Here is a 24050-nt window from a genome sequence, read left to right as displayed (position 1 = left end):
CCTTGGCTCATTACTGCCCATGAGCACTAGAGGATCTCTCTGGTTCTCCCTTGTGCCCTGCTGCGTTTCTGCAGCTCCCATCTCCCCAGGCTCGGCTCCCCATGCTATGGCATTTTCAGTGCTTTCTCCTGTCCGCTTGAGTCCTGCCTTGTTGAGCCAGACACACTGGCCTGCTGCAACACAGACCCAGGGTCTAGACCACGCCCCCAAAGCTGCAGGCTTTAACCAAAAACTGCTCAGCAGGTCACCTATCTCCAGCACCCAGACACCCAGCTCCCAATGGGATCCAAACCCCAGATAAATCCATTTTCCTCTGTATAAAGCTTATACAAGGTAAACTCATAAATTGTCCACCCTCTATAACACTGATAGCGAGAGATGCACAGCTGTTTGCTCCCCCAGGTATTAATCACTTTGGGTTTACTAATAAACAAAAGTGATTTTATTAAGCATAAAAAGTAGGATTTAAGTGGTTTCAAGTAATAATAGACAGAACAAAGTAAGTCACCAAGCAAAATAAAGCAAAAACACGCAAGTCTAAGCCTAATACATTAAGAAACTGATTACAGGTAATATCTCACCCTCAGAGATGTTCTAATCAGCTTCTTTCACAGACTAGACTCCTTCTTAGTCTGGGCCCAATCCTTTCCCCTGGTACAGTTCTTGTTAGTTCCAGCAGACATCTCAAGTGGTAAGCAGGGGTTTTCTCATGACTGGCAGCCCTGTTTGTCCTGCTCCACCCCTTTCTAGAGCTTTGGCACAAGGTGGGAATCTTTTGTCTCACTGGGTCCCCACTCCTCCTTCTAAAATAGAAAAGGACCAGATTTAAGATGGATTCCAGTATCCTGTGACATGGTCACATGTCACTGTAAGACCCCAGCCTCCATTCTTCCAGGGCTGGCCCCCAGTTACACAGGAAGGTTTGCAAGTAAACAGAGCCATTTACAACCAATTGTCTTAGTCAGTGGGAGCCATCAAGATTCTAATCCACCATTAATGGCCCACACTTTGCATAATTACAATAGGACCTCAGAGTTATACTTCATATTTCTATACAACTTCCACCTGTTCATGCTCTCTGTATGTGTGTACATATATCTCCTCAGTATATGTTCCACTCTATATGCATCCAAAGAAGTGGGCTGTAGCCCACGAAAGCTTATGCTCTAATAAATGTGTTAGTCTCTAAGGTGCCACAAGTACTCCTGTTCTTTTTTCATATGTCTAGCTTCAGATACAAGGATGATACATGCTTACAAATAGGAGGAATATATTCAGTAGGTTATAACCTTTGTAATGATACCTTGCAAGAGACCCTTTGCATAAAGCATATTCCAGTTACATCACATTCACACTCAAAAGCATATTTCCATAAAACACATGGAGTGCAGCGTCACAGAGGAATCTGGTTTTGTTGGTCCTGGACAAAGTGAGGCAGCAGTTTAAACCCTCTTTGGATTTAAAGAGGGCCAGCCTAGCCCCATTGAAGTTGGTGGGGGATCTACCACTGACTTCACTGAGGCCAGGCATTAGCCACCATGCTTGGATTATTTAGTTGGCAGATTTTGTCCCCAGATGCCGGTTGCACAACATTGGCGCTCCTCTTTGCGGCTGTCTCGGGGAGTGATCAAAGCGATTCTGCCTGGGCGGGATTCACTGAACTCTAGCCTAATGGAATTACGAGCCGGGTTGGGAACTTTACTCAGCTCTGAGCCTGTCATCACCTCAGCAGAGCCGGGTAATTCAGCGAGATCCGAATTCAGCTCGGGGCCAGGCTGTGTGGCGGTGAGGACAGGACACTAGCATCACAAATGCACCGGGGTCTGGTCTGCATGGGTACGATCGGCTGAGCGAACAGCTGTGAGCAGCGGTCCACAGGAGGTGGCAGCCAGACAAGGGAATCTGCAGTGTGAGCAGCGCGCCGGCCCCGGGGGAAGATGCGGTTTGGTCGCTAATGTTTGCTGATGAGACGCAATGTCCCGGCCTTCCCTCCAAACCACAGAAGACCCCTGAAGGCTCTTTAATCTAAACACAAAGGCTTGTGTCAGCCAGAATCCACAGTGAAAAGTGTGGTAATGATCTGGCTGGGTGACCGCTGCCTCGTGTGGGATGGAATCAGAGCTGCCCCACCACATGTCCTAGGCCTTGGGAGGTTAATAGTGCTTCTCCTTCAGCTTGCATGGCAGGGGCCTGGCCTTTGGGGGCTGTACGGCTCTGAGTTCTAGCCTCGCCGTGCCGTTTTCTGCTGTAATTCCCCAGCCTCAGAGGGCGAGAGCAGCAGGGTCAATGAGGCATGTGCTATGTAAGAACCAGAGCTGCCAGCAGGCCCTGAAGGGTGGAGCTGTTCGGGTCATGCTGCTCAAACAGACTGGTTTTTCCACCAGTTCCGGAGTGTTTTCCTTCCTTCCCTGGGTAGCATGGACAGAGAGGTGGAGAAGGACAGAGGGGTGACAGCAAAAACAGGCAAGTGGCTATTTGGGGCTCCGAGCACTAGTTTTTAGTTGACTGCAGCCCCATCGTGGCATTGGGGGGGGGCAATATGTTTGCTTGGCCCACAGTGCCCAGGCAGCATTAACTAGCTCTGGCCGCCCATCTAAGCAGGCTCTCTGGCATAGAGCAGAGTCTATTCCTTCTATCCGGGCTTGTTCCGCTCGCTATCCCTGGCTGTAAACCCACCGTATGTTTTGGGGTGATATAAAGTCTCTGTCCCCCTCCGCACTGAGAGACCCAGGTTCAAATCCTGCCACAGCAGGCAAGAAGTTTCGTGGCCCTGTGTGCACCCTCTGACCACCCAGGCCTGCGCTCAACCCATTGACTCCCAGGGGAGATGAGGGTTTTCAGCATCAGGGCAGTACCAGAGAGCTAGTACTGGACTAGCAGGGTGGCATATTAAGGTGCAGGCAACATCTTACATTTTTATAGCATCTTCCAGCTCTGGGGTGGAACACCAGCCACGCTGAACCAGCAAGACCCCAGAGCGGCTTAGGGTAGGGTGAGCAGTGAGGTTGCAGTGGAATGTAGGGGGAAAGAATGTAATTAGCCAATGGGGCATTTCACCTTACTTAACAAACGCCCCGTCCAGCCGCATCGCACCACCCTAGTGCTGTCGTGTGATGGGTGGGACTGAAAAGGGAGGGTCAGATTCCAGGAGGCTCTTAGTTTGGTGTGATGCTCCGGAATGCAAAACGGGGGCCAGGCTACCAGACGAACACCTCTCAGCATGTGACACTGGCCTCTGGCCACGCGCAGCAAAGATCTCTTTCCTACAACTCTGCCTGCGGCATCACTGATTGCCAAGGAAACAAGCTACTGACTTGGAGGGAAAAGCGCCACCTACTGAGTCACCAATGCCGCTTCCTGGGATTCCTTTGGCAGTCTCCCATCCAAGTACCAAACACACCCAAAAACTGCTTAGCCCCCGAATGAGTTCAGGACCCTCACATCCTCTTTTCAATTGATCAGAGAGTTTGGCCATTGGGGGTTCCTTGCCAGATCTGCCTCAGCACAGCTTTGGAGAGCTCCGTCTTCCTGGCTGGGTGATCTGGGAGAGTCTGGTAGCGAGATGTATCTTGTTCTTTCTCAAAGCCACCTGCTTGTGGCTGTGGATTCCTCACTCCTCTGTCCTGCCGGATAATTCAGTCTTCACGCTGGAAACCGTCTTCCTAGGAGCTCTCTGCTCGGCTGCGGACTTCGCGTGCTCTTGATTTTTGTTTGAGGGGGGAGATTCACCATCGCAGCTCAGAAGAGCTTATTCTTTCTCTGCAGTAGATCCCCTCGCCCGCGGAAAGTATCCCTCCGCACGCTAAACTGTCAGTGTGTTTGGTCAGCCCCACCCGCCTGTTAAAGGGACGCTGGCAGGTTGAAAACAGTGGGTCCTCTGGTCCCGCAGAACTGCTCCTAGGTTCTGATCCGAAGCCGCTGTGAATCGTTCCACTGATTTCAGTAGGAGCAGCCAGACTGGATCAGACCCAGGGTCCTGTCTCCGATAGTGGGCACTGCCAGCTGCTTCAGAGGAGTAAGAACCCCACTGTAGCAGACGAGGGATAATCTGCCCCTCGTGTAGGTCTCATCTCGACGCGAGCATCTCAAGCCCTGACACATGTCCTTTGGATCAGGCCCTTATTACAGGACTGGAGGGGAAAGGCAAAAGAGGCTGTAATGCACCTCTACTCACTCCCAATCCTAATGCCGACTGGAGGCCAGTCCAGTTCCAGGCACAACTTAGAGCAGCACCAAGGCTGCTCTACATTTCGTCCAGCCACCCACAGTCTCATGGGTGGGGATTGTTGGAGCCCAGCGGCACTCCTGCCAGGCCACATGTCCCCAGAAACACCTCCTGCCTGGGCAGCCGCTGTGCAGAGCAGCGTAGCTGGGGCTCCCATGTATTTAAAGATCCTTGCACTTCCCTCTATATGTCACTTGGCAATTGCCACCCGAAAAGACGAGCAGAAAACAGGGATGATCATACTTCACAAGGGCTAATGATCTGAGGTGAACGACCTGATCCCACTGCTGCTGACCTACCTGACAAAGCCCCCTTTGGATTTCGGAAGGATCAAGCCCCAAATGAACAAGGGCATTTGGCTGGACAGGGCCATAATTGTGCGAAGTGTTAGGAGCCTGATTCGTGCTTGCTACCCGCCGGATTCTGGGGCTTGGTAAGTAATAGCTCTTGCAACAGGCTGGTAGCAATGGGGTGCTGGGTTGGAAGGACCCGGCTGTCTTGCTATGGGAAGTATATCTGAAAGTGGCCCGTTAAGCTTGGTATCGTGTCACCAGGGCCAGTGCAAAGTGTTTCTGAGGAATCCCTGTAGCTCACCAACTTGTGCTATAGCGTCTCATGGGAGGAATTCCTTCCTGACCCCATTGCTGATCACCTCTTGCCCTGAAGCATGAGGATTAGTAGCCTCTGTAGTTTTATCCCAGGATGTGGAACTGCAGTTGCTGCTTTTATTCTGTAGAGACACTAGCCTCTCTATGGTAAAGATAAAACCCAGTGTGATGTCCCTCTTCAAGGTCTGAAGCTAGGATCTCCATCCTTGAGTTAAAGGAATTACCCTATTAGGTAACGGTAGTAGGCTATTATCCTGTAATAGACCAGCCACTAGAAAGGCACATGACACACACTTTGCCAGTGGGTTACCTAGCTTTCCAGCAGAAACCCAGTCCTGACCAACTTCCATCCCCATCCCTCTGATTTAGCCAAAACTAAATCAGTCCATCTGTAATTTCTCATGCATGATCCTATGCCAGGGTACATATTTTGTGGAAAGTTTGAGGCAAATGGGACAAGGCGTTTTGGAGATATGAGAGTTGTTGTTTAAGAAAAAAAAAACCCATGAGGTGTTTTCATTTCTTTAAAGTTTCCCAATGTTTTTTGGCTGGTCCTCGCATCGCAATGCCCTGGCCTGGTACCTCCCCGTTTGTTTCAGCCTGTTGGTCTCAGGCGAGTTCTGGGGTGGGGTGAGATCACGTTATTCATTGTGATGGATGGATGCATTAGGAACGCCACGGCGTGCTGGAGGAACGCATGGCACCGATACAGGCCTTGGGAAGGCTGCAGCTGGCTGCTGTGAATCTGAAAAAGCCCAAGCCAGCGTTTCACAGCAAGCGCATATGTTGTAGTGTTTGGGGCAGTGGTTCTCAGCCTGTGGGCCACTTGCGGCCCAGTCAGCACACAGCTGCAGCCCAGGTGACATCCTCAGGGCCACACAGGTAGTATGTATATTGTGTGGATGCGGCCGACATCACACATAGAGAGCTGCATATGTGCCCCACAATAATAAATAGGTTGAGAACCACTGGTCTGGGGGAGGGAGGTTCATTTCCTGGGTTTAACATTTGTGTCCTTTCCCCTACAATGTGCCAATACGATTGTTTTCCCTCTTAACTCTGCACCACTGATACATGTTGTAACAAATCCGTGTTGGGATTGTCTTCAAGAACTTTTCCATTCAGCTTATCCAGACTATCTCCCCAAGTTCTAGGAGCAAACTTCCTCCAGTTCTCTGGGATCTGAAAACTCAGTTCAACTCTGCGTCGTCACTCAGGTTCCGCTCTGAGGTGCGTAGCAGCTCTATGCCAGGCCCAGGGGCAGGGGTTTAGGTACAGGGTGATACCACAATTCCAAATCGTGTCACACCGTACACAGCTTATAGAATCATAAACATGTAGGAGTAGAAGGGACCTCGAGAGATCATCTAGTCCAGTCCCCTGCGCTCATGACAGGACTTAATATTATCTAGACCAGCTCTGACAGGTGTTTGTCTGAACTGCTCTTAAAATTCTCCCATGACAGAGATTCCACAACCTCCCTAGGTAATTTGTCCCAGAATTTAGCTACCCTGACAGGAAATTTTTCCTAATGTCCAGCCTAAATCGCTCTTGCTGCAGTATAAGCCCATTACTTTCTGTCTTGTCCTGTCCTCCGTGAATAAGCAGAGCAAATTATTACACAACTCTTTATAATAACCTTTTATGTACTTTAAAACTATTATCATGTCCCCCTCAATCTTCTCCAAACTTTTTACAATCTTTCTTCATAGGTCATGTTTTCTGGACCTTTAATCATTTCTGTTGCTCTTCTCTGGACTCTCTCCAATTTGACCACATCCTTCCTGAAATGTGGTGCCCAGAACTGGACACAATACTCCAGTTGAGGCCTAATCACTGTGGAGTAGAGCGGAAGAATTACTTCTCGAGTTTTGCTTACAACTCTTCTGCTAATACATCTCAGAAAAGATGTTCGCCTTTTTTGCAGCGGCGTTACACTGCTGACTCATATTTAGCTTGTGATCCACTCTGACCCCCAGATCCCCTTCTGCAGTACTCCTTTCTAGGCAGTCATTTCCCATTGTGTATGTGCGCAACTGATTGTTCCTTCTTAAGTGGAGTACTTTGCATTTGTCCTTATTGAATTTCATACCATTTATTTCAGACCATTTCTCCAGTGTGTCAAGATCATTTTGAATTTTAATCCTATCCTCCAAAGTGCTTGCAACCCCTCCCAGCTTGGTATCATCCACACACTTTATAAGTGTACTCTCTATGCCATTATCCAAATCATTGATGAAGATACTGAATAGACCCAGAACAGATCCCTTTGGGACCCCACTAGATATGCTTTTCTAGCCTGCCTGTGAACCATTGGTAACCACTCTGTGAGAAGTTTTCCAATCAGTTGTGCACCCACCTTATAGTAGGTTCATCTAGGCTGTATTTCCCTAGTTTTCTTATGAGAAGGTCACATGAGACAGTATCAAAAGCCTTACTAAAGTCAAGATATACCACATCTACTGCTTCCGCCCTCCCACCCCCACCCCCACCCCCCATCCACAATGCTTGTTAGCCTGTCAAAGAAGGATATTAGGTTATATACATTTTTCTTCTCTACTAACATCTACTTCTTGAATCTAATTGGTTTTGGCATCATATGGAGCATGTAAGGACCAGTTGCTTTGCAGATCATGTAAGGCCCTCACTTCATCTACATTTCAAACTTATCAGTGCAGGGTCTTCCCACTTATCTCAATTAGCCTGAAAAGGCCATCTGGGAGTCCAGCATGCAGCCTGTGACACCCTTGTTTACAGTTTAACCTTGCACTCAAATCAAGCTAGATGCAAGGTTAATCACCCCAGCAAGATCTCTGCGTACAACATGGTCTCCTAGGAGACATGTTAGACTGGACTGGACAAGACACTGGAAAGCATCCCATAGGGAACAGTGCTGCAATGGCAGGAAGAGACAAGAGTGGATGATGATCTAAAAAGCCTTTTTTCCATCTCTCTGCTGCCTGGGAAGATACATGACTCCTTTCTGTTATGGCAACAACCTTCCCATCACAGAGATGTAAATACAGGGGCACCTCACCAAGAACTAGCCAGAGGAGTGATTTCTGCTGGCAACTAGAATTTCAATGGGCATTCCCCCCCCCCCCCGCCCTTCACCACAGACTATTATCTAAAATCCAGCCATCCTGTTCCCCTTCAAGCAATACCCTGCGCAATCAGTCCCCTACTACTAACCTTGCAATAAGTGTGAACTTGAGAACTTCACCCAGTGTGTTTGCTGGGGGTGGATCCAAGCCAGAAGCCCTGGAAATCTCTCTCTCTCTCTCTCTCTCTCTCCTCTGTATATACAGGCCTCAGTGTGTGTGTATGTGTGTGTGTATGCGCGTGTGCTCTGTATAGACAGGCCCCACTCTGTGTGTGTGTATGTGTGTGTGTATGCGCGTGTGCTCTGTATAGACAGGCCCTACTCTGTGTGTGTGTGTGTGTGTGTGTGTGCGCACGTGCACTCTGTATATACAGGCCCCAGTGTGTGTGTATGTGTGTGTGTATACGCGTGTGCTCTGTATATACAGGCCCCACTCTGTGTGTGTGTGTGTGTGTGTGTGTGTATGCGCGTGTGCTCTGTATATACAGGTCCCACTCTGTGTGTGTGTATGTGTGTGTGCGCTCTGTATATACAGGCCCCACTGTGTGTGTGCTCTCTGTATATACAGGCCCTACTCTGTGTGTGTGTGTATGGGTGTGTGTGTGTGTGTGCACACACATGCACTCTGTATATACAGGCCCCACTCTGTGTATGTGTGTGTGCGTGTGTGTGTCTGTGTGTGTGTGCGCACGTGCTCTCTGTATATACAGGCCCTACTCTGTGTGTGTGTGTGTGTGTGTGTGTGTGTTCACACGTGCACTCTGTATATACAGGCCCCACTCGGTGTATGTGTGTGTGCGTGTGTGTGTCTCTGTGTGTGTGCGCGCGTGCGCTCTGTATATACAGGCCCCACTCTGTAATTTGAACCAAATGTCCTCATTTTGTTTCTCCTTTTTATAAACAAGAGGGTAAGTTGCTAGGCGATTCCCAGATCCGGTGGCTTTCGGCCAGGTGAATCCTAATAACATTTTAACTGATGATGATTTTTTATGTGGTTGGGTTTGGCTTTGATCCCTCACACCTCAGGCTGCACAATAAATAGAACTTGAGTGAAGGGAATGAAATCCCGAGCCCGGATCCACAGCACGGTGTTGTCCCCGTTCCCTTCTCAATGGGTCCATCTCTCAACACAGGTTTGGGGAATCTTTGATCTTAACTGTTTCACCTGCTACTTCCAAACAGAATTTTGAAAACCGAGCTCCTTTGGGCCTGATTTTCAGAAGGGCAGAGCACGGCCATTCCTGATGGCTTGCACTGGAGTCCTGGGTGTTCAGCGCCTCTAACGACCAGGCAAACACTGTGTCTCTGTGTGCGTGCGTGTGGGCACGTGTGCCTGCTTAGCGTATATACACATTGTTTAAGTGGCAGTCACATGCCTGTGGTCAATTGCAGTTCCCAGGCGCTGTTCATGGACTCATAGACTTCAAAGCCGGAAGGGACTACCGGGATCATCTAGCCTGACCTCCTGCACATGGCAGGCCGCAGAACCTCACCCACCCACTCCTGTACTAGACCCACAACCTCTGGCTGAGTCGCTGACATCCTCAAATCTTGATTTAAAGACTCTGAGTTACAGAGAATCCACCCTTTAAACCATTCAAACCGGCAAGCGACCTGTGCCCCACGCTGCAGAGGAAGGCGACTTTCCGCCAGGGACTCTGCCAATCTGACCTGGGGGAAAATTCCTTCCTGACCCCATAGACTGTGTCACCTGCACTCAGGGCCGGCTTTATGAACTGCGGGGCCCAATTCGAATACCCAGCAGTGGTCCGGGGCTTCAGCGGCACTTCGGCGGCGGGGGTTCCGCTCCGGGTCTTCCGCGGCACCAAAGGACCCCCCGCCGCCGAAATGCCACCGAAGACCCCCGGGGCGGACTGCTGCCGGGTGAGTAAAAAAAAATAATTAAAAAGGCGCCTAAGACGCGGGGCCCTCTTAGGCGCGGGGCCCGATTCCGGGGAATGGGGGGAATCGGCCTAAAGCCGGCCCTGCCTGCACTCTGCCCCCCAGTCCATCTCCCCTGGGACTCATTCTAACATCCCAACCCCCCTGAGCCATTGGACACGTTTTCCATTTATTTTTAAGCAAAGCTGTCAGAGACTGTGATAGACCCAGACCAGTTGGGAACAGCAGAGTAGCAGAAGGGAGATATACTGGCCACTGGATAAGCAGTTTTCTGTTCCCTGAGTGACCAGAGCAGGGGCTGCTCCAGGCTAATAGACCACCTGACTCCAATTAACCTGCTAAGAGTCAGGTGAGGCAGTGAAGCACCTGACTCTAATTAAGGCCCCTCTGATGCTATAAAAGGGCTCACTCCAGTCAAGCCAGGGGGAGCAAGAGGAGAGGAACTGGGTGTGAGGAACTGGGAGCAAGAGGTGTGCAAGAAGCTGAGAGTGAGTAGGCGTACTGCTGGAGGATGGAGAAGTACAAGCGTTATCAGACATCAGGAGGAAGGTCCGGTGGTGAGGACAAAGAAGGTGTTGGGAGGAGGCCATGGGGAAGTAGCCTAGGGAGTTGTAGGTGTCGTGCAACTGTACCGGGAGGCACTATAGACAGCTGCAGTCCACAGGGCCCTGGGCTGGAATCTGGAGTAGAGGGCAGGCCCGGGTTCCCCCCACACCTCCCAACTCCTGATCAAACACAGGAGGAATTGACCTGGACTATAGCTTCTACCAGAGGGGAAAGTCTCTGGACTGTATCCTGACCCACAGGGTGCATCTGTGAAGCGAGCAAATCCGCCAAAGGGCCAAGGCATTGCCTATAGATAATAGAATCATAGAAGATTAAGGTTGGAAGAGACCTCAGGAGGTCATCTAGTCCCACCCCCTGCTCAAAGCAGGACCAATTCCCAACTAAATCATCCCAGCCAGGGCTTTGTCAAGCCTGACCTTAAAAACCTCTAAGGATGGAGATTCCACCACCTCCCTAGGTAACCCATTCCAGTGCTTCACCACCCTCCTAGTGAAATAGTGTTTCCTAATATCCAACCTAGACCTCCCCCACCGCAACTTGAGACCATTGCTCCTTGTTCTGTCATCTTTCACCACTGAGAACAGCCGAGCTCCATCCTCTTTGAAACCCTCCTTCAGGTGGTTGAAGGCTGCTATCAAATCCCCCCTCACTCTTCTCTTCTACAGACTAAACAAGCCCAGTTCCCTCAGCCTCTCCTCGTAAGTCATGTGCCCCAATCCCCTGATCATTTTTGTTGCCCTCTACTGGACTCTCTCCAATTTTTCCACATCCTTTCTGTAGTGGGGGGACTAAAACTGGACACAGTACTCCAGATGTGGCCTCACCAGTGCTGAATAGAGGGGAATAATCACATCCCTCGATCTGCTGGCAATGCTCCTACTAATGCAGCCCAATATGCCGTTAGCCTTCTTGGCAACAAGGGCACACTTCTGACTCATATCCAGCTTCTCGTCCACTGTAACCCCCAGGTCCTTTTCTGCAGAATTGCTGCTTAGCCAGTCAGTCCCCAGCCTGTAGCAGTGCCTGGGATTCTTCCATCCTAAGTGCAGAACTCTGCACTTGTCCTTGTTGAACCTCATCAGATTTCTTTTGGCCCAACCCGTCTAGGGCTCTCTGGACCTTATCCCTACCCTCCAGCGTGTCTTCTACCACAGACAATGCAACAGATGCAGCCATGTGAGAGGCCTCCAGGGGAAAGCCAAGTATTAACCCAGGAAGGGTTTAATTTATACCCTCACATTCCGAGTTGTCTAGTTAACCTTGACAGCCCTTTAATCTCTGCTTCCTCGTTTGACGGGTTGACAGCTCCCGGGAAGCGCTGCAAACCACTCCCGGAGCCGGTGGAGCCAGGCTGCTGGTGTTAATTAGAGAGCAAAGAACTCAATCCTGGGCCCCGGTTCCTGGCCAGCCGGGAAACCTGACTGTGCAACAATTACAGACTAAAAATAAAAAGCCCAGCTGGGCAGTTTTTAGCACCGTTTAGGGACGGGAAATGGACATTTTTAGCAGCCAGAAGGTTAAACGTAGGAAAACTAAATCCAGACCAAGCTGTAATCTGCTGCCCCACAACACCTCCCCAGCTTTCTGGCAATGCTGACTCCCAGACCCATGTGGCTCAGAACCTTGCCCCAGAGCCAGGGATGTTCAAGGCACTCAGCTGAGACATAAAGCAATGTATGGGTCACTAGCCAGACTTTAGTGTATTCCCAGGTGTAATGATGCTGGTTCTGGTGGGACCCAACTGAGAGTGCCAATTCAGGACAAATTGCTTAGAGCAGGGCAGTTACAGCCCAAGGCTGGGGTTTTTCCACCTCCAAGGCAAACCAAACCAACCAGACAGAGAGGACTTCGGTCTCACCCCACTGGCTAACCACAAGTCACACAAGCAATTCCCTTAGACACTCCAGTTTCCCAGTATCACCACCAGTGCCACTTGTTATGGGGACAAATGGTTATGAAAAAAGGTTCTCTCGATCCCAAAGGACCAAGCCCCAGACCCAGGTCAATCTGCAAATCAGCTCTTACCCACAAATCACGCTGCTGCCAATCCTTTAGAATCTAAAATCTAAAGGTTTATTCATAAAAGGAAAAAGATAGAGATGAGAGCAAGAATTGGTTAAATGGAATCAATTACATACAGTAATGGCAAAGTTCTTGATTCAGGCTTGTAGCAGTGGTAGAATAAACTGCAGGTTCAAATCAAGTCTCTGGAATACATCCCCAGCTGGGATGGGTCATCAGTTCTTTGTGTAGAACTTCCATTTGTAGCAAAGTCCCTCCAGAGGTAAGAAGCAGGATTGAAGACAAAATGGAGATGAGGCATCAGCCTTTTATAGTCTTTTCCAGGTGTAAGAATGCCTCTTTGTTCTTACTGTGGAAAATTACAGCAAAATGGAGTCTGGAGTCACATGGCCAAGTCATTTTGCTGAGTTGCAGGGTGTATGTGCCTTCTCTCAATGGGTCATTTGTATAGCAGATGGTCCTTAATGGACCATCAAGCAGGCCAGGCAGAGCTGACACCAACTCACCCAGAAGCACAGCATAAGTTTGAAATACAGACAGTAAAAAGCCAATATTCATAACTTCACCTACAAAAATGATACACACATATAGACAGCATAAACATAACCGGCACATCATAATCTTCCCATAGACACCTCACAAAACAACCTTTGTACAATATCTGCTGCAAATATATAACAGTGGTTGCACCAGTGATCTTTACGGTTACAGATTCTGTCAATAACGTCACGCCAGGCAAGCTCCATGTGGCTGAAGGAGACCATGTGCATTTCCTACCCAGTCCCACACAGATCCCCACCCCTGCGGGGTCTAGGAAAAAGGGACAGTGGCCGATAAGGGCTCAGAAGGGACGGGTGTAGGTCTAGGCAGATGGTCCCCTCCACACTCCTAGAGCTTGGGGCCAGAATTTGGGAATAGGCAAATGAATAAGAGCCATATTCAGGTCCCTATTTGCAACTGCAGGTGGCGCTATCAGTTTTGGGCCGTGCAGACATATTGCATAGTGGCAGCTGTCAGGCGGGGAGGGAAGTATGAAGAGTGTTCCTTGGGGATCGGATCTGCCATTACCAGCGGCTAGCGGCCTGCCCCCTCCCAACTCCCCGTGCACGTCTGACACCTGTTTCCTCTCTTTCTCCTGCAGTCTCCAGGCCGCAGAGCTCCCCCGAGGACCTGAAGGCGCTGACGGGGAACGTGAACCGCCTGAACGAGAGCATCAGGGACATGCAGTTCAAACTGCTGCAACTGCCGCTCAAAAGGGACATCCTGGACCACATCTGGCGGCTCCAGGATCTCCTGCAGAATCACTCAGACTCCCTCTTCCTGATGACGGGCTCCCTGCAGAAGCTGGAGGGGTTCCTCTGGAACCTGCAGACCCAGGTGAGCCAAACGGACAAGGCCGTGGCCAGCCTGAGAGACAGCTTGAACCATCAGAGCGACATGGCCCAGCTGGAGACCTACAGGCTCTCGGTGGAGGGCAACAGCAGCCGGCTGCTGCTGGAGCACCATGACAGCCTCCTGACGCACCTGGCCGCCCAGGTGGAGAGCCTGAGCGACCAGCTAACCGAGGTGGGCGGGGCCGTGGGCACCATCAACAGGACCTTCTCCTACGACGTGGGCATCCACCACACCCGGATCCAGGACCTGCAGGTGCTGATCAGCAACGCCACGGAGGACGCCCGGCAGATGAGGCGGATCCATATCGCCATGGAGCAGCAGCTGAAGCATGAGCTGGCCATCCTGAACAATGTGACTGAGGACCTGAGGCTGAAGGACTGGGAGCACTCCATCGCCTTGCGGAACATCTCCGTGATACGGGGTAAGGGCTCTCAGCTGGCTCTCCTTTTCCGAGGCCGATGGGGCTATGTGAACCCATCACATCACATGCGCCATTGACTGTACAGCACTGCAGGGAGATAACAACCTACTACCACTGCCAGCTGATGGATTTACTCCTTTACCTCAACAGGTGGAAGTTTCCCCCGCAACTGCCTGGCTAGCTAAGGACAGGGGTACGAGGTTCTCTTAGCAGTGCTGCAAGCCGAAAGCGTATTAATCATGTTTATGAATGTAGTGCCTCAGGACTGCCTGAGCTCGAGGTCCCAGTGTGCTAGGAGCTGTACAGATAGGGAATAGTAGACGGTCCCTGCCCTACATAGATTGGCCACAGGGTGGGGAAAGTGATGGAACACAGAAGCCAAGCGCTCAATGTGGTGACCTCCAATGGCATGTTAGCGCTATCATTTTTGCGGGGCGGGGGTGGATGTAGTTTGGAGGGGAAGTTAGCGAAACAGAAAGGCCAGGGAAGGGAGGAGGGGAACAGGGCAGGGGAGAGGAGCAGGTGTGGGGTGAGGCTGAAGTGAAGGTGAGGGAGCAGGTTGGCAGGGCGGAGAATGTCCGGTCAGAGTTAAGTGTCCTTAGATCCCCGCTTGAGCTCCTTCTGCCGGCTTCAGTCTCTGCTGGCTCCTCTCCGTGGTGGCTTAGGGCTTGTTCGTGCTTGAAATGCTTCAGCAGTGTAGCTGCAGCGCTAGGGGAGGGGTTCTCCCATTCACCCCCCCTGCTGAGTGGCGGTAGCCAGGCTGACAGAAACATTCTTCTGTCGACCTAGTGCTATCTACACCAGGGGTTAGATCACCTTAACTATGTCGCTGAGGGGTGTGGATTAAAGACACATACACCCCGAGTGACGGAGCTGGGCCTACTGACCTTCTGAGTGTAGACCTGGCCCTCGCTGGAGAGGGAGAGGAGGCACCTCGGAGGTCCTAGCGCAGGGCGTCTTTCCCCGCTCCCGCCCAGTGCAGCAGCCCCTGCTTCAACTGCTGCTGCAGCTACTCTGCCAACGTCAGCCTGTTTGTGCCCCCGGCCGGGCAAAGGGGAACATTGCTGACAATCCACGGGGCCACCTGTCAAGGCACTTAAATGGCTTCAAGCACTGTAGTGTCTGAGAACCTCGTTGTCCCTAAGGGCCCTCAGGAGGCAGCGACGTCGATTTCGGGACTTGTCCACGGTCACAAGAATGGAGCTGAACACGGGAAGAAGCCCCAGTCTCTGGAGCCCCTGTCCGGTGTCTCTGGCCTTCCAGCCCTACCCCCTAGCCCATTCTTCTGACCTTCCTGCCACGTCCTTGCTGTCCCTGGGCTGTTCTGCCTCAGGGAGGGGCAGCCGGCTTTCACCTTCCTGCAACCTGGGCGCAGGGCCTACAGCAGACATCTGTGGGGGTGGCTCTGGTGCCACCGGCTGCAGTTTCCAGTCAGCACTGAAGATGGAAACTTGTGTCCTGTAGGGTAGGTTTGAGTCTGGGAGGTGGCAGTCCCTTCCGGCCGGCTTGCTTGTGGCTTGGTTTGAACCATAACGTGTGGTTTGGGATGGCTTTAACCACCCCTCTGGGTTTAGCGGCTCACGCTCAGCTTATTGCAGGGAAGCAGAGAGACAGCCTGGTCTGTGGCACGGACATGTCGGTCGAGAGCGTGTATACAGTATTGTTGTAGCCGTGTCAGTCCCAGGACACTAGCGAGAGCAGGTGGGGGAGGCAATATCTTTTATTGGACCAACTTCTGTTGGTAAGAGACAAGCTTTCGAGCTTACACAGAGCTCTTCTGAAGGTCTGGGACAGGTAACCAGAGTGTCACAGCTAAATACAAGATGGAACAGGTTGTTTAGCAAAAGTAGTTAGCACATATGTCAAAGGACTATTCAAGGTGAAGTTGCCTATTAGTACATCTCCAGTCATAGGGTAAAATGGGGAGGGGGAAGGCTGGGGGGTTGTTAAGTGGGTTATAGATTATTGTAATAAGCCATAAATCCAGTGTCTATTCAGCCCATGATTTGTAGTGTCTAGCAAAGTTATGAATTTAAGTTCCCGTGCTGGTCTTTTGAAGGTGTTGTGCAAGTTTCCTATGAGGCTGAGGACTGAGAGGTCAGCTATGAAGTGATCGCTTTGTGAAAAGTGTTCACCCCAGACGACAGGGTGTTTTCATCTTTTATCGTTTTCCGGTGCGAGTTCATTTGCGAATGTAGCAACTGTCTCTTTTCACCCACATAGTTGTTATTGGGGCATTTAGTGCACTGGGTGAGGTACCCCACATGTAGTCACAGACATGGGTAGGACCCATGGATCTTAAAAGGTGTGTTCGGTGTTGATCATTGTAGTGGTGGAGATATGTCTGCAGGTTTTGCATCTGTTGTTCTTGCAGGGTCTGGTGCTGCTTTGAGTTGGTGTGTCCTGGTTTGGGCGGAGCTTGCTTCTGATAATGAGCTTGGAGAGATTGAGGGGTTGTGTAAAGGCCAGAAGAGGGGGTTCAGGAAGGATTTCATAGAATCATAGGATATCAGGGTTGGAAGGGACCTCAGGAGGTCATCTAGTCCAACCCCCTGCTCAAAGCAGGACCAACCCCAACTAAATCATCCCAGCCAGGGCTTTATCAAGGCTGACCTTAAAAACCTCTAAGGAAGGAGATTTCACCACCTCCCTAGGTAACCCATTCCAGTGCTTCACCACCCTCCTAGTGAAATAGTGTTTCCTAATATCCAACCTAAACCTCCCATGCTGCAACTTGAGGCCATTACTCCTGGTTCTGTCATCTGGTACCACTGAGAACAGTCTAGATCCATCCTCTTTCAGGTACTTGAAAGCAGCTATCAAATCCCCCCTCTTTCTTCTCTTCTGCAGACTAAACAATCCCAGTTCCCTCAGCCTCTCCTCATAAGTCATGTGCTCAAGCCCCCTTTCACGATGGGTTGTCATTGTTTGATGATATCCCATATGGGTTCCTTTATGGGGTGGTTGGTGACAACTAGGGGTGTGTGCTCAGAGTGGGTTTTAGTTCTGTGTTGAAGCAGGTTCTCTTGCGGTATTTGGATGGCTTGTTCCATGATTCAATCTCCTTCTCTGATGAAGTGACCTTGTTTGGTGAAGGCGGTTTTGAGTGTGTTAAGGTGCATATCCCGGACTCTCTCCTCAGATCACATTTGGTGGCATCTGAGGGCCTGGCCGTAGAGAGCAGATTCAGAGAGCCTGGGCATGTGGAGTGTTTCCCTTGGGCATGGGTGCCCTGTGCCATGAACTGTAGTTTGAGTGGCTGGAACTGAAGAGAGGAAGTTGAGCAGCTGAGAGAGGAAGCCAGGGGTTTTATAGTTACACCATTTAAAGCTCTCTGTTTGGGGGGACATTCTTTTCCATGACACCGATTTCACTCCAGTGACCAGTTGTGTCGTGCTGGAGAAAGGAAGTCATTGCTAAAGGTTCCACACCCTGTGTCCCTCCAGTTAAGCCAGTGTTTCCCCGACTTTTGAAAGCTGAGCTCAGGCTTCCAGAAAATGCAACCAGCTGCACTAGGAGGTGTCAAAGGCCCACTCGAAATGAGCTGTCACAGTAGATCATGTAGGTCTCCTTAATCTGATTCTTCCTCGCCTTTCTTCCTTACCTTGATGAGCTGTAAAATGGTTAACAATGCTGACGTTTAAAGTATCAGCATTGGCAGCCGAGTGAGCAGGCAGAGCTATTGTCTCAGGCTCTCTGCAGACTCAGGCAGGCGTCTCTACATCAGCTTCACTCAGGTCACGTTTTCAAGGCTTTATTCACAACGCTAGTTCATCTTGTGTCCCACTCTTTGGAAAACACTGAATTCAGTGTTACAGATTGCAGCATCCATGCTGGGGAAGACCAGATCGATGGTCCTAAGGTCAAAGGACGTGTCGAAATGAAACTCTCTCATTAAAATGCACCCTCCAGGCCTTCTCTTTTCATCCAAAAAAAAAAAGCAGCAAAAATGACTCAAGCCTTATTTTAAATAAACTCTTTGCAGGTCGCCTTTAAATACTGATGTAGAACCCATGCTGGTACAGTGTGGGCCTTTGTCCCACTCTAATGGCTGGAGCTTGTAAGAGGCTTGTGAGTTAGTGGCCCTGGAGTGTTAAAGGTTCATGCTTTTGGCTCCACGTGCCCTGGGTTCAGTTCCCCCAGACAGCCCGAGGAGGCATTTCCTGGCAGATTTTAGCTGGCCAACAGCACAAGATTTCCCAGTGAACTCAGCCCGGGACCGTACTATGCCCTGGAAGGTGAGGCTCTGTGTCACTGAAAGACAAAGGCCTCCTGAAAATAATCACGCCGTGCCCCTAGACCCAGGTGTGTTCATAGGACATCAGGGTTGGAAGGGACCTCAGGAGATATCTAGTCCAACCCCCTGCTCAAAGCAGGACCAATCCCCAGACAGATTTTTGCTCGAGATCCCTAAGTGGCTCCTTCAAGGATTGAACTCAGGCCAATGCTCAAACCACTGAGCTATCCCTCCCCCCCCCGAGGCATGGCTGGCCGGCTGGCTGGCTGGCGAGCAGCAAATGGGTTGGAGGGCGTCTTCGCAGGTTTGCATCAAGCTAGGTTTATGTGTGTGTAAAATCAAGCAGCCTGCATGGAAATGAAGGGTTAAATGCACAGCGTCTGAATTTGAACCCGGAGGTCGCTTTCGGTTCATGGGAGGCAGATTCATAGATTCTAGGGCTGGTCATCGAGTACAGTCCCCTCGGAGAGCTGGGAGACAGAAGGGCCAGAGGATCGGGGGATAGCATCGACCAATTATCCAAGCACAAGCCTCATAACGCTGGCTTCTGCTAGCTGCAAAATGGGCCGGCTTGGGCCTGGGCTACAGTGGGCCAGGGGCTGGTACCCCGGTGAGCCAGGTAACCGGTGTTCTGAGAGGAGGCAGGCACATGTCAGTGGGCTTTGTGTGTGGATGGACGTGGTGGACGGTGTGTGGTGGATTTGGGCTTAAACATGGGTCAGAACCCGGGTGTGCTGTGTAGACATAAGGCTGTGCACCTGCCCCTCCAGCACCACTGCAGACCTCTCTAGGTTTGGCGTCTGCCCCCCTGCCTGAGGGATTGGTGGTGGCTGAGGGCAGGATGGAGCCTCACACACGAGGTGTCTTCCTGTGATGAATACAAGCTCAGCAAACACTCTCCGGATGGGCCAACCTCTGGGTTGACTTCCGCCGTGCTGACAAGTTCTTGGCAGTCTCGTCCTCCACTCCCTCTCTTTTTGGATCTCCATCTCTCCCGCGCTCTCCCTTCCCCCCTCGCTGTCGTCACCAGCGTGCTGCGAATCAGGTAATTTACGATTCCGGCGCCCTGCTTGGCCGAGCCGCCTTCCAAAAGGGCTTTCTCCCGCCCAATGCAGCCAATGTTCCCAGCTGGGGAAGGGGGAGGAGGGAGCCCTCCTGCTTAGGTGGTGCCTTGCACTCCATATAGAGCAGAGGCTGCCCGGGGCTCTGGCATTTCCAGGCTGTTAGGAGAACAAGACAGCATCATGGTCCTAACTGCACAGCTGTTTGAAACCTCTGTGAGGATTTTTTAGTGTGTGGGTGACCGGATTCTCCCCCCATAGAACGTGTTCATACAAAGGCCCTTGTATATTTTAAATCCACCCACATCCAGCAAGGGTTCTGACAGGCAGCTGAGTGGGACTGTGCTGTAAATGAACTGATCATGCACGAGACAAATCCAACGTCTGCCCTTCAAAATCTGTGACTCTATGGCTCTGTGAACACCAAAGACCAAATCCTTCCTGCTTTGAACACTCTGGGGCCCTGGTTACGGTTCCTAGGTGCTACCGCAATAGAAACGATCAATAATCATCGTACAAACTTCAGGTCAAATCCATCCCTTGTGTAGCTCCATTGAAGTCAGTCTAATTAAACAAGGGATGAATTTGGCTTGGTGTTTTCTTCCATTAGTACAGGCTACAGCCCCCACAGCTGTACCAGTCCATCACCCTCCCCTCTTCCCAGCTCCGCCAATGCACCTCAATCCTGATCTGCATCCCCACTGGTCTGCCCCGCTTCAGCTTGGCCAGTGCAACCCAACCATGATGTGCAGGGTCCCACCTGCTAGTCCAGGCCGGGGCTCCCCACACACAGTTCTGCCAATCCCCCTTCCTCCTGGCATGCCGCATGCTCTGTTATCCTGTCTAGGTATAGCCCCCATTAGCACCATGTGGGACTTTGGCTCTCCAATACCGGAGAGTTATTGGGGTTAGCCTTGTCTCTCAAGTGGCCCTGGGTTCAAGTATTATTGTATGTTAAACATGGGAGGTTGTGGAATCCCCATCATGGGAGGTTTTTGGGAACAGGTGGGACAAATACCTGTCAGGTTTACTTGGTTCTGCCTCGGCGCAGGGAGGCTGGACTTGATGACCTCTCTCGAGGTCCCTTCTAGCCCGACATTTCTAGGACTCTATGAATCCCCACCCCCGATTTCTGGTGACAAATAGCGTTTAATGGGAGACCGAGATTCCTGTCTAGTTTACATGTAAAACTTCTTCTGACGTCTGGCCCAAAAGCACTCGTCATCTTGGGGTGGACGTGTTGTCTGATCTGTTGATTGTGTATTAGTTATATTGATCAATTAGAAATGCCAGTGAGCACTCTGTCGTTTGGTGGGGTCCTGCTTCGTGATCAGAGCCGGAGGTATTCGAGTTATGAAGAGAAACCCGATGTGCACGCCAGAGACGGTCACACTTAGGCAAGGCGCTCTGCCTTTGTATGAGCACAGTTAGCAAATGCACAAACAATCCAACCCAGCACAGAAGATAGCGATATTACAGAACGCTCCGAGTGTCCATGTACTCACACCATCTCTCGCGGAGACTTCAAAGGGCTGGGACAGATGATCTGTGCATGGTTCTATCTCTTATGTGCCAGGAAGAGCCCAATGGGTTGAGCCATGGATAACTCTATCACAGGGCTCTGTGGCCACCATGAGTATTCGTAAGGATGTTTGGCATCCGTGGTCCATATCTAAACTGCCTCACCCTAATAATGCAGTGTGTCTTCTCCTTATAGGCTAGTATATCGTTTCCTGCAGGCTCATTGGCCTAGACGGCAGTTGGTTACCATAGCATCCTTGCGGTTGAACATCTGTGCATGTCCCTATCCTAAAATATCCCATACGAGCATTAGCTGGTGTTTTGCGGTTACCTGCCAGGAGTTTTGTCAGACTTGTTTATGACAGCTTTCCGTCTTGTGATATCCGAGAGCTACTCCCGGTCAGCTACTTGGGCGAAAACATCTGCTCCAGCTTTATTGGGCCTTATGCTTCAACTTTGGCTAAGCTATTATCTTACAGGCTTTGAGGCTATGACTGTTTTCGTTTATACCTTTACTTTACTGGGCAAATACTTACACCTAGACGCTGCAGACGATATCAGCCTGAAACTCTTTCTCCTCTTTACCTGTCCCGCCTTCCCCTTTACGCTGCTTCCCCTTGCCAATAGTAGTGCTGGTCATACACACAGCAGTGAACTGGCAGGTGTGTATGTGTGTGCACCCTCTACTGGATGGGAGTCAGAACTTCCCAATCCTGTGTCATAGATCCTGTACTGCTGGCAGCTAATAGAAGATTTTCCTTTAGTTCAGGTAGCTTTTGAAGCAGGAGGCTCTGAGTTCGATCCCTGCTGCTTGCTTCTTGCAAATCATGTCAAACCAATCTGATAGCTTTCTTTGATAGGATAACGAGCCTTGTGGATAAGGGTGAAGCGGTGGATGTGGTATACCTAGACTTTAGTAAGGCATTTGGTAAGAGTCTCGCATGATATTCTTATCGATAAACTAGGCAAATACAAATTAGATGGGGCTACTATAAGGTGGGTGCATAACTGGCTGGATAACCGTACTCAGAGAGTTGTTATTAATGGTTCCCAATCCTGCTGGAAAGGCGTAACGAGTGGGGTTCCGCAGGGGTCTGTTTTGGGACCGGCTCTGTTCAATATCTTCATCAACGACTTAGATATTGGCATAGAAAGTACGCTTATTAAGTTTGCGGATGATACCAAACTGGGAGGGATTGCAACTACTTTGGAGGACAGGGTCATAATTCAAAATGATCTGGACAAATTGGAGAAATGGGCTGAGGTAAACAGGATGAAGTTTAACAAAGACAAATGCAAAGTGCTCCACTTAGGAAGGAAAAATCAATTTCACACATACAGAATGGGAAAAGACTGTCTAGGAAGGAGTACGGCAGAAAGGGATCTAGGGGTTATAGTGGACCACAAGCTAAATATGAGTCAACAGTGTGATGCTGTTGCAAAAAAAGCAAACATGATTCTGGGATGCATTAACAGGTGTGTTGTGAGCAAGACACGAGAAGTCCTTCTTCCGCTCTACTCTGCTCTGGTTAGGCCTCAGCTGGAGTATTGTGTCCAGTTCTGGGCGCCGCATTTTAAAAAAGATGTGGAGAAATTGGAAAGGGTCCAAAGAAGAGCAACAAGAATGATTAAAGGTCTTGAGAACATGACCTATGAAGGAAGGCTGAAAGAACTGGGTTTGTTTAGTTTGGAAAAGAGAAGACTGAGAGGGGACATGATAGCAGTTTTCAGGTATCTAATAGGGTGTCATAAGGAGGAGGGAGAGAACTTGTTCACCTTAGCCTCTAAGGATAGAACCAGAAACAATGGGTTTAAACTGCAGCAAGGGAGGTCTAGGTTGGACATTAGGAAAAAGTTCCTAACTGTCAGGGTGGTTAAACACTGGAACAAATTGCCTAGGGAGGTTGTGGAATCTCCGTCTCTGGAGATATTTAAGAGTAGGTTAGATAAATGTCTATCAGGGATGGTCTAGACAGTATTTGGTCCTGCCATGCGGGCAGGGGACTGGACTCGATGACCTCTCGAGGTCCCTTCCAGTCCTATAATCTATGAATCTATAAACCAAAGTTCCCTTCTGGGATTCCTTCGTGGGCAGCCTAGTGGTCAAGGACTCATTACAGCATTTTTAGGAGCTGTCCCCTCCCGCTCTCCAAGGCCCTTGGTCTGCTCTCATCCTTTCCACTGTCTTCCTCTTGCAGTGTCAGGAGGGCATGGGGGCACCACAGATGACCATCTGCATGGTCTTAAGACCAACTCCTGCCTTTGCGTGAGTGGGGGAGCATTGTGTGGGGGGGGGAGGAGGGGGGTCTTTGCCAACTGCAGGCAGACAGCTTCAGAGGGGTGCTGGCTTTCATGAGTAAGCCCTCCCCCGCCCCCATCTTAAACCTGTAATTTACTGAGGCACTTAAGATTTCAAATCATTAAGCTAGTTTGATTGTCGCCCCTGGGGAGGGTCTGGAATGAAAACAAGCTGGTTGCTCTGAACACATGGAAACTGTCTTTAACAAAACCATCCTGCCCCCCTACACCCTGTTCTCGCTAATGTGGGGGCACGGCTGGGAGAGCTTGAGTCTTAGATAGTTGAGGGGGGGGGAGTGATGGAAATGGAATGTGGGGGGGAACCTGCTATAGGTTTTGGTGTGAAAGGGGCAGCTCAGATCCGCTTTACGATGGCCCTGGGGGAAAGCACACACATGTCTCTCCGGCTTAAGGGAAGTCAGGCGGGGCCCTGGCTCAGGTTATTTCCCCGTGCGCCTGTAATGCGAGGCCATGTGGAACTTTATGGAGCAGTTGCTGCATGAGGGACCTTGAATCCAGCCACGCTGGAGCCAGCTGAGAGCAAGAGTAAGAGCTCTTGAGCCGTGGGACGGTTTGGAGCCTTCTCTCTAGGTATTTCCTGGCTCCGGATCTGTTTTTTGGGGCCCCTGTGAAGTGAAGAGACTTTAACTGAAGGCCGGAAAGGGACACGCAGGTCAAATTTGAGTCCCA

General features: G+C 50.5%; 1 protein-coding gene across 1 annotated transcript in view; it reads left to right on the top strand.

Moving 5' to 3' along the window:
* The window catches only part of SCARA5 (scavenger receptor class A member 5), a 145852-nt gene that overhangs the window by 61507 nt on the left and 60295 nt on the right, over window positions 1–24050 (top strand). The window contains exon 4 of the mRNA XM_054022767.1: window positions 13569–14243. Within this exon, the coding sequence (XP_053878742.1) occupies window positions 13569–14243 (675 nt within the window). The remainder of the gene's footprint in view (window positions 1–13568; window positions 14244–24050) is intronic.

This window comes from Malaclemys terrapin, chromosome 3, assembly GCF_027887155.1.
Source record: "Malaclemys terrapin pileata isolate rMalTer1 chromosome 3, rMalTer1.hap1, whole genome shotgun sequence".
NCBI classification, from domain to species: Eukaryota; Metazoa; Chordata; order Testudines; family Emydidae; genus Malaclemys; species Malaclemys terrapin.
The sequence above is the reverse complement of the archived record's forward strand: the minus strand, read 5'-3'. Positions and strand labels throughout refer to the sequence as shown.